At 37.1% G+C, this 10,308-nt stretch overlaps 1 protein-coding gene across 1 annotated transcript; it reads right to left on the bottom strand.

Annotated features, from left to right (window-relative positions):
• On the bottom strand, positions 1 to 10,308 carry LOC100549822 (epididymis-specific alpha-mannosidase). The gene is made up of 13 exons (XM_010710425.1): positions 10,234 to 10,308; positions 9,831 to 10,082; positions 8,842 to 9,025; positions 7,812 to 7,945; positions 5,420 to 5,676; positions 4,086 to 4,277; positions 3,564 to 3,816; positions 3,348 to 3,458; positions 3,066 to 3,258; positions 2,266 to 2,418; positions 1,786 to 1,898; positions 1,122 to 1,239; positions 1 to 238 (listed from the first exon to the last, which is right to left on the bottom strand). Exons 1-13 carry the CDS (start codon positions 10,306 to 10,308, stop codon positions 144 to 146), a joined length of 2,130 nt encoding a protein of 709 aa, XP_010708727.1. The 3' UTR covers positions 1 to 143.

The following is a 10,308-nucleotide window of genomic DNA, read 5'->3' as shown; positions in this document are numbered from 1 at the left end:
AACCGTTTAATTAAACTTAGAGTTTATTCCAAAATGACATTCTTTTCATTGACAGCAGTAGAACACCTTTCAAGACCATCATTTATGTTCTCAAACAAAAATGGAAAGCAATTACATATTCAGCCCTGAAACAAAGTCAGACTTTATTGATCTTGAAAATACACAAAGAAAGTCCTTATTTCCTTTGGGTGAACAGTTACAGTAAAGTCGTCTGAGATCTTTGTACTATTGGAGAATCCTGTAAGACATGACACAGAAACATTGGTAACTTATTCAAGAAGGAGCTTTATTTAAATTTAAATTATTCTATAACAGCAGATGTGATTGTCTATTCCTTAAAAGCTAGTGTTTGAGCAGGTTCTCTTCTTTTAAAGCTATAGGTTACATGGGACTTACAGTGCACTCTCATTCTTAATATTAAGATACACAGCAACCTATCTACTTTTCATACACTGACTCATACCAGAAAATGTGGGTGACTTTCCAGTCATGCATTTTAGATCATCATGAGTAAAAACAAGCCAGTTCCCAGCTGCAGGTCAAGCAGAGCTTGAAACTCACAGCTTGCCCAGGCCAAGATATATGCAAGCATTTTACAAGGCACATAATATGCTTGTGAGAGCAAGGACAATGTCCAAGCAACTAACTGGAATGGGAAATGAAATGAGGTCACCTACAGCACTTGAGTGAAGTCCTAACTGAAATCCTATCCACACAGACCTTTAAGCTGATTACAGTGGGAGATTTTTAACACCAGCTGTCTGTTTTTCTAAAGCACAATGTTAAGCTCAGATTAACACAACTCATCACCATATAACAAAATTCATGAAGTGTGACTTCATAGCGTAGCTACATGAATGTGGACAAAGACAGGAACCTGAAACCTCTTTTAAGTTTAGCACTTCTGGGTGAAATAAGCCACAAGAGAAATACTGCGGTCTAGTTCTTGCTGAGAATCTTTGCTAATTCCTACTGCTTGCAGACTATGCTAGATAATAGGTACGTGATATAGATGAACAAAACATTTTTCATCTTGCAAATACAGCAATATTTTTAATCAGAGAACTCACAGAGCTTCAACAGTCAACAGGAATAGACACCAATTGCCTTGTTCCACCTACCTTTGCTTTGGTTTTGCACAGTCTTCCACTTCCACCGCTTCAAAGTGTTTACATCCCAGGTGCCTGTGAGCGATCGCTCTTCCACTAACTTCACTGCCCCCAGTTCTTTCAGCAAACACTGTGAGCAAAAAGTCACAATTTACTGAGACTAGCTTAATAACTACTGATCTAATACACAGACCAGAGTAGAACTTCATCTAAAGCACTGACCTGCTAAGCAGAGCAGTAGAGACTTAAATCTGTCACAGGATTCTCCGAGTTGCAACACAAGGACAACTACAGACTCACCTGAACTAAGAAATGGAGGTGCCAAGAGCTTCCTCTATATTGTAGCAGAGTTCTAAGCCTACTAATCTTGCCATTCAAGAACTGAAACTCTTACTAACTTTTAAGAAGAAAACAGAAAACCCTACACCTTGTTCCACCTTGTTATTGTCATAATGTCTGCATACTGTCCCTATGACAACTTTATCTGAAGTAGTAGCTTTTGTGGTACAAGTCTGAATATAAATAAGACCTGCATTCCTCTGAGGCTAAAGTTACAGTAGCAATTTCATATCCACCTTTTATGGAGTCTATCACATGGGACATTTCATTCCAGAACCACTTCTCCTTGGAACAAAAATACCTTAAATGGTGTTCTATTCATAAGGATTAGATTTACCTTCAAATTCACCACCACAGGCTGAGACAGCACAGGATCCTCTCCAACTTCATACAGGTGTCTAATTCTTAGCAGGACACGACTGAAGTCTGCATCACCTTGCTTCTGTTTACCTTTAAGAAAAAACAATATGAAATGGTTTATGACATAAAATAAAACCAATTTTTTTTTGGTTCAGTTTTATTTTGGTTTTAATTTTTTGTGCTTTACAATTACATTATTTGAACTTATGTTCCATTCTTGAAGATCAGCCAGAGTGTTAAGAGCAAGAAGTACCCAGTTCCCACTGTTAACAGGACATTACACTCATACAGGAGACATTTTACTATTTGAGTAGAGCAATCGTTAACTGCCAAGACAATTCACTGTCTTGATAGAGGGATTTAACACTTAAATAAATGCACTATTTACAGAACACAGAAAAATAGACAGACATATTTTTGGAGCATAACTCTCAGACACCCTTTTGAAAGTACTTACCCATGTGAACGGTGTGGACCTGCTCTGCATGATTAGAGCTGTATCTCCACCCTGGAATGCTCAGAGTCTGGAGATGAAGATTAGGTGGAACACTTACAGAAAAACTACGGGCTGATCTCTGCTGAAGTTGCCCAGGTAGCTCTGGTTTATCTCCTCCATGCAAAAGGAAACAAAGTGGACATCAAACATCCATCACGCATACATAAGCCTGGCTAGAGTGCCATAAAGAGATTTTTTCATTTTCTGCCAAGGCAGATCTAAAGCAGATGCTATGCTTTCTCCTCTGAGGTCTTTTGAGATACAACGCCGAAGGAATTTATGTGCTGGAGAAGTGTATTAAAGCTTCCAATAACGCAGATTTCACTGCAGTCTGATACTACTATTCTACTACCAGACTTCAGTTTTAGTTAATAAGTCAAATATTTTTAAAAGAATGACTCAAAAAAGGTCACTAAAGACTCAGCATCCAGGAAGCTGATGCATGGTATACTAGCTACTTTGCAATAATTCCCTGTGTGGACATTTTGTTCTCATTACATGCTCTACAATTTTTTCTCCTCTAAAAGCAGAGATAATTATGTAACAAGAGAAACATTCTTGGAAACACTTGAAAAGCATCCATATCTGAAATTAATGCAAAGTAATTAACAGTCTCTAAATCTGCCTTCAAACTCACTGTATACTAACTTCACTACACAGGAGGCTTAAAGTCTGCATTTACAAACTTAACAGTGCAAGTCAAAGCAAAATAGATAAACTATTCAGATACTAAAGATAGAACAGGAGATAGAACAAGTTACCTGAAAAAGTTCCAAACATTACAACTGGCCTGTGTTGTAATGCTAAGCTACTTGTCTGATACAAAACACTGCTGGCAGACTTAGTCCCTAAAATAAGCCAAAACACAGGACGAACCACTGAAGAGTCATTCAAAGTAAGATTGTTGTTTAGGTCCCACTGAAGATTGTTCCACAGTCTCCTGTGAAGCATCACCTGTATTGAGAAGAAGAGTCACAACAGTTATCTGAGAGTCACAAAGCTATTCTCTCTAATAAAAAAACCCACACAACTGCATTTGTTACCTCCACTTGCCCATTCCCTTGACTTGAGACACCATGAGCTCTTTCTGCAAGCAGCACTAGCCTTGTGGTATCATCTTCAATATAGGCAGTCTGGACCATTGGATAATAGTTCTGAAAACACACAGTAATTCATGTTGTATTAATAGTAATCTAGATAAAAGTGACGGAGAATGAAGATAAAACATCATTTAGTTTGGATTATGCCTTGGCACCTACCCGCGCTACTGTATTATTCACATATGTCTTGAATGGTCTCTTCTGAATCTGAAATCCATTGTCATCAGTGTAGAGCAGCTGCTCAGTGTTCAAATTTGTGCTTGTTCTTAGAACTGCCTCATGATTTACTTCCAAAGGTCCAATACTGTATTCTTGTTCTATTCTATGACAAAGCAACTTCCCATCATAGCCTTCGGGTACTGAATACATCCTTGTAAATACTGCATGTGTGTAATACTGAGCAGTAACATTGCTATAAAAATAAGAACGATTATTAATTATATACATTTACATTATAAAGCAGACTACTAAGGTAACTCCGAACAATCTTTGCCTCCCTCCCCAGGTGATACGACTTATCTAAAAGGTAGCATTATGCTTAGCAGATTCATGTCAGCTCTCGTCTGAAACCTCCGGAGTACAAGAACTCCACTGCGTGGAGGAGGAGCTGCACAGAACAGCTCACATCCATCAACAGATGACTACATATTCAAGTGAACTGAAGCTGTAATGGAGCTGCACCTGAAGAAGTATTGCCGTATCTCTGTCACTAAGTTTCCAGAGACCACTTCCAATCCAACCGCTTGTGATACTGGAACAGCAGAAGCATTAGGGGCAAATAAGTAGTTGTCTGAAATGGGTCCTTTTGTAACATCTCCATTCACATGGTACTCAAGGAACTCCTGGGTCACCTGGACAGTCAGGTTAGTCTCCCTGTGAACCAGAGAGGGAAAAAAAAAAAACCTGTATTACCTACAAATACAAACAAAGCTGGAATAAGGTTGTGAAAATAAGAAAAATCTGTTTTCTCAAACTGAGGAACTCATTTGATAGGACTTATGAAATGAGGACAACAGAGAATTAAAGCACACCCTGCTAAGACATCTGTCAGTGTATAAATAAAAGGATTTTCACGCATTTTATACTTCTGTTAAATAGGAGTATCTTAAAACAGGAACAGTACTTACTTAGGTCATGTTTTGAAGTGCAAGTGAGAGCTGCTACAGGATCTAAAACTAGCTGCTGCACAAAAATGAGGAACACCTCAACTTAATAATGAATAATCGAATTAATTTATCCGAAGTTGTAGCTAAGAAAACCACTATGGCAAAGGTTTCCATATTTAACAATGATAACAAGATATAGTGCTAACAGGGTAACAAAATTCACAATTGCTCAACATACTTTGTCTCCTCCTTATGGCTAAGATACTTAGGAACCCATTTCACACTCCCTGCAATTTCAAGTGAAGATAATTTAAGATGCTATCTTAATGCTGATCAGGCAAAAAGCACAACTCCACTGAAACCTCGAGAAATTGGGCCAATTCACTCAGCCAAGAAAGCCAACCTGCAAACCTCACATTGATCTTGATTGTTCTTTCATTTCATTTGCTTAACCAAATTTGCCTAATTCATTTGCCTAAATGTTTACTTTCAAAATATTTTGTAGTTGCCTAGAAAGAAGGACTTCCAAATACTAGTAACTAGTACGCCCTTACTTCATCTTTTAAAGCTCTTAGTGTAGCCATAGCATACATGCTTATGTCTTTGCACATTCATACCTCTCTTTATCTCAAAAGTGAAACAAGATTCTTCTGATGTATTAATATTGTGATCTGTCATGTTCTCTTATTACTGGTTTATGGTTAAACAACATTATAGAAATAGTACAAAATTATACCCAACATAGAATCCTCCATTCCACAGAAAATATCAACACGCGAGTGGCAGAAGAAAATAATTATGAAGAAAATTCAGTTAGGTCTCAGTATAAAGGCACACAATGTAGTACTTGGAGTTACTTTTACAAAATGGTTTTACAGAATCTGAAACACAAAAAGCAAGCAATCTCACCTGTTCGTAATGCTGTGCATTAGGTTAGTGTTTTGGTCAAACACGATCTCGTAACAGTTGCTGGCCACAGGAAGCAGCTTTTGACTTTGCTGAACGGAATGCATCACGTCTTTTCGTTTGTATTTAATTGATCTTCCAATAAATGCAGACTGCTTGCCATTTGAGGGCTTAACATTGTATTTTTTGTAAGTCAGACCACTTACTTCAACTAGAATATACAGATCATAGATAGAATGGGACTCAGCTGAACTTTGAATCTGTAAGTTCCATTACAGAAAATGAATTAGCAAGGAAACTGTACTCATGTGTTACAAGCTCTAAACTACAAAAGTTAACTAATACTATAAAAACATATTTCTACACATGCTAGTCTTATGTTTATTAATTACAATGTAGATCCATACCGCTTTTAATTAGGAGTTTAGTGACCTCAGAGTAAGCCTAGCCATGCTATCAAAGGGAAGAAGGTTGCTAAGCACTTTGCAAAGTTGTATCATATTTTGTTGCGAATATAGCATTAAAGATCTTGACTTAATATCACATAGCAAAAGGTAATGGCAGAAATAATCATAACTAAAACTAATCAGTTAAATGACAGACAAGGCTGAAACATAAAGGAAGTGATTAGTGTGAATATGAGAAAACAGATGGCAAGAGGAAGAAGCAACCAGCTATACCCTCACCTTAAGCAAGGGACAGGGAGAAGAAGTGAAATCTTGTGGCATACTTTTGTGTAAAGAGAACACCAGTGTTATTAAGTACCAAAACATCTTAAATTTTTTAAAATCATTATTCAGTTACATATATTCTTCCCATTAATGTTATGTAATTTATTATTACTTCCTATCTGGGGAAAGAAAATGAATTACATAAATACTATACAGATTACATAGTCAGAGAGCTTAATTACCATCACACAGAAATTAAAAGCAAGCTGTCTAAACCTTCACACTATGGACTGGCACACATTCACTTGCTCATATTGTAGACCTCCTATCATTGGTACCAAAAGGGCCTAATCCTATTTTCTTCCTTTACTATGCAACTCTTGCACATGGTACCAAAGGCAGCAGAGTTTTTGCCAAGCCCCACTTCCTCTCAACCACATACTTAGATCAAGGCTCTGAGCTAAAGATTCCTCTCTTGAGGAGAAGTAATGTGTGACATAAATATACACTGAAATGATCCTGAACTAATTGCACATTACTTATAAATGGATTTCATTTTGTTTTAAGCGACTATCCATGTGCACATGGGGGTAACTTCTAGCAAAAAAAAGACTATAGAACAACTCTGGAAGAGAAAACTTTTAAGTAAAAAACAACAGCTTGACCTGAAGGCATTCTATATCCTGAAGTAAAAGCTTTAAAAGCATTTCAGTCTCCCACTATTATCTTACAAATCTAAAATAATTCAGAAAAGACGACTTCTGGGAGGTAAGTGGCTGACAGGTAAGCACAACCATGCACTAAACCAAGAGACTAATGGCATCCTGATAAAGGCAATAAAACCTTGTGCCATCGTCATGTACATATGCCAAAACCCCAGATAGCTGCTGTGTATCGCTAGCAAACTACAGCATGCCTTGATGCATAGTAGCAGTAATGAGTCACAGATACATTAAGAAGAGAAACTGTCCACCAGGAAAAAGCTGCTGAGTTATATGGCATCTTGGAGACAGAAGGGAGCATCAGGAAGCATGTCAAGCCTCTTCAGGCCTTTCTGTGCAGGAGGCATTCCTACACGTCTTTCAAGCCACTGGTGATGCACTCTACAAAGCAGACTATCATGTGAAAGGCTGGTGCTAGCTTTCATGCAAGGTCATCATCTTTCCTCCTGGGAAACAGATGTTCTTGTCATGGAGCTTAACTACAACATTGAATGAGCTGGATTTCCTTGGAAGCTGTTTGTCCCTCATTCCCTTCAGGCTTGTAACTAAGATCCTACTTTTCTAAAATCTCTCATCCTATCCAAGGCAATATGTCAACTGTAAAACAGGACTATCAGTTGGGAGGGCAGGGTTTGTGCCCATAAGGCTTTATTGCAAACAGTGGTGTTTCATTATTTTTATTTTTTTATTTTTAAAACACAACATAAAAGCTAGATAAAAAGCTGCCAGGTGGCACACAACAGACATGCAAAGGACAAACCAAACACATAAGAAGAGTCGAAAGGCTTTTGCACATTAAAGCCAAAAAAATTTCTAACTGAGAGAACAGGCAAGGAAAACAAACAAACAAACAAGAAAAAAATCGCTTAAAAAAGAACTAGGCAAATCCCAACTTGAAGCAATCCTTGGTCTCCCTATGTACACTATATCACCATGTAGGATCAAGTCAGTGAGAACTGGCAAATGAAAGAAAATTAACAGAAAGAAACAACTTTGAAGTACCTGTGCTGGTACAGAATGTCCCAGTTCATCATAAACACTCATTGATGAGATGTTGACAGGGACTGTGACAATTGTAGTGATGTTCCAGGCCAGGGGATTATAGACAATGACATAATGGTCAACATCTCTAGTACCTTTGCATAGATAAACAAACAAGAACAATCAGTCACTACAATTATGATTTTTAAAATGTGATGTTGAAAAATAGTTGAGAGGTCTGTCTAGGTACAACTACATTACAGAATTTTAACATGAAGACCTGCAGTAAAACTTCAGGATTGAAAGTAGTAGAACATTTCACAGTACTTCATGAAAACCCCTTCTGCTGTATTTTTCCTATTATTTACCCAATAAAAAGAGATCCTGTATTCAGCCAGTGGCACCTGAGTTGAATGTAAATGCATTTAGTGAAAATAAGCAGCTTACCAAAACTCGCTGTCATGCAGAATTAACTTTATACAGAGAGTTATACAGAAGATCAAATGAGAAGCCTAATCTAAAAACAGCCCTGTAAAAAACCAAATCAGTCTGTTGTGCAGCCCACGGCACTGCTTATATTTGACAGCTTAAAAAGTTTCCAAAGTCAAGACAAAAAGCAATGCAGCCTTTAGAACAGCATCCTTAAAACTATTCTACACTTTTATACTCGCTGGCAGTACATCATAGCAAGAACTTTTCTTAGCTGTGACTGATTCTTACTGCACAGGATTATGTTGTGTAGTAGGTTTAGTTTAGTAATTATACCACCTCTTCCTCCTCTCTCTTATACAGCTGAAGTCTGAACTTAGGAGCCAGCTTTGACATTTACACTGGGTCAGAGCTCTGCCTAACAGCTAAGAAGTCCTGTTTTCAGGTGCTCGAGATCTGAGAGCTCATTAATTAGCTCAGGCTTAGCACGTCTTATACAGTAAACACGATTTTACAGTGGTGGTTGACAAAATGTAGGTGGTAAATATCTTGAATCTCTCTGAAAGAAATGGTAACTTTTGTAAGACAGGCAAGAAATTGGAAAAGCTGTTTTAAAAAGTACCTGGTTTTCCTGAGTCTTTATTGTAAATATAATAGACCTCTTCACTCTTCTTAGCATTGTTCATATCAAAGATTATGGAAGCCATTAGCTTCTTAACGTTGAACATTCCATACATCAAGTTGTCCATGTACATGTTTGTCACTTTGGGAGACTCTGTGCCTGTTATGCCATCATGGTGTTGGACCTTACGTTTAAGAGCAGTTTGAAAGGTCAGAATGCAATGCAAACAAATGACATATTCAGAACATTTTTTTTAAAAAACAAACAAACAAAAAAATCCAGTAACCCTCAGACATTTCATTTAAAATAATAAGGTATTACAACTATATTCACAGATTTGCATTTTGCCTTTCCATATTACTATACGTAGAGGAAAATGGTCAAAGAGAAGATACACACAGATGTCCCTCTACACTTTATCATTTTTTCAGTATTTAGACATTTCTGAAGGTATATATTAGAAGAAAAAAAAAACACTTAAAAATCAAGAATACCATAGCAAGGTAGGTTTTTCATTTGCTACAACGTTCTGTTCAGTAACTTAGCTGACAAAATATTTATGACCAGCAAAAGTACTAAGGTCTATAAATTCTTGCTTGCTTACTTGCTTAATTTTGATGGAACAAATCTTTCCTCTCCCAACTTGCACAAGTAGAGATTATCACAGAACTCTAAGTTCATTCAGGCTTTTACTGTAACCATTTTAACTAAATAATAACTGAGAAAAGGACTTACACATTTTTAAAATTTGGAAGTAAGCTCTCAATGAACGTATGGCTAAGGGACTGACGTCCTGTTTTGGGACAGTTATTTGTCAAATTTTATTATTATTATTATTATTTATTTATTTTATACCTAAGACTTGCTACAAAGGAAAATCATTGCTAAAACTATACATGTGACATGGAGACACTATAAAAGAAGTGTTTCCTTTGTGCAATAAATATTTTTATTAAAAATTAAAATAAATAAATAACCTCAGTCTTTACCTCTGAAACTGCCCATCTAAGGCTCTGAAGCTGCTTTAGGGCTCCATGTTTGCAGATGGAACCTGCTGGGTGTTTCCGGACATACTGTGTGAAAAAGGACTCTCCAGCATAAAGCAGTGAACTTGCCCTCCTTGCAACTCCTTTTAACACGCTCCGAGAAGTATAAAATCCAGTCCAGGCTTGAAATGGCTCTGTTAAGAGTTGAAGAGGTCCAACAAAGGCCAATATACCACTTCGGTTACTGCTTATTTGCTATTTATTAAACTACTACTGTACACCTTCTCACATGAAAACTGCTGTTATAAATCTTACAAAGAAAGAGCTATAAATATGCCCTTTAGATAAGTACAGTTCTTTAGTATAACTCTAGGAATGCAATTACTGATACAAGGCTCTTGCCTACGGCATTAACCTGCATTTGTAGAAACTTTTCTTGTGGACCTGTACAAAACACTGTAGAAATTTCAATAAAGGACAT

The sequence above is a fragment of the Meleagris gallopavo genome, chromosome 4 (assembly GCF_000146605.3).
Source record: "Meleagris gallopavo isolate NT-WF06-2002-E0010 breed Aviagen turkey brand Nicholas breeding stock chromosome 4, Turkey_5.1, whole genome shotgun sequence".
Classification (NCBI taxonomy): Eukaryota; Metazoa; Chordata; class Aves; order Galliformes; family Phasianidae; genus Meleagris; species Meleagris gallopavo.
This window is presented reverse-complemented; position numbering and strand designations above follow the sequence as displayed.

Coding starts and splice junctions, on each gene's coding strand:
- LOC100549822 (XM_010710425.1), bottom strand. CDS start 10,308: ATGTCCTTTATTGAAATTTCTACAGTGTTTTGTACAGGTCCACAAGAA. Junction 9,026..9,830: donor TTAGATGGGCAGTTTCAGAG/GTAAAGACTGAG, acceptor CTTAAACGTAAG/GTCCAACACCATGATGGCAT. Junction 3,817..4,085: donor ATACGGCAATACTTCTTCAG/GTGCAGCTCCAT, acceptor TTATTTTTATAG/CAATGTTACTGCTCAGTATT.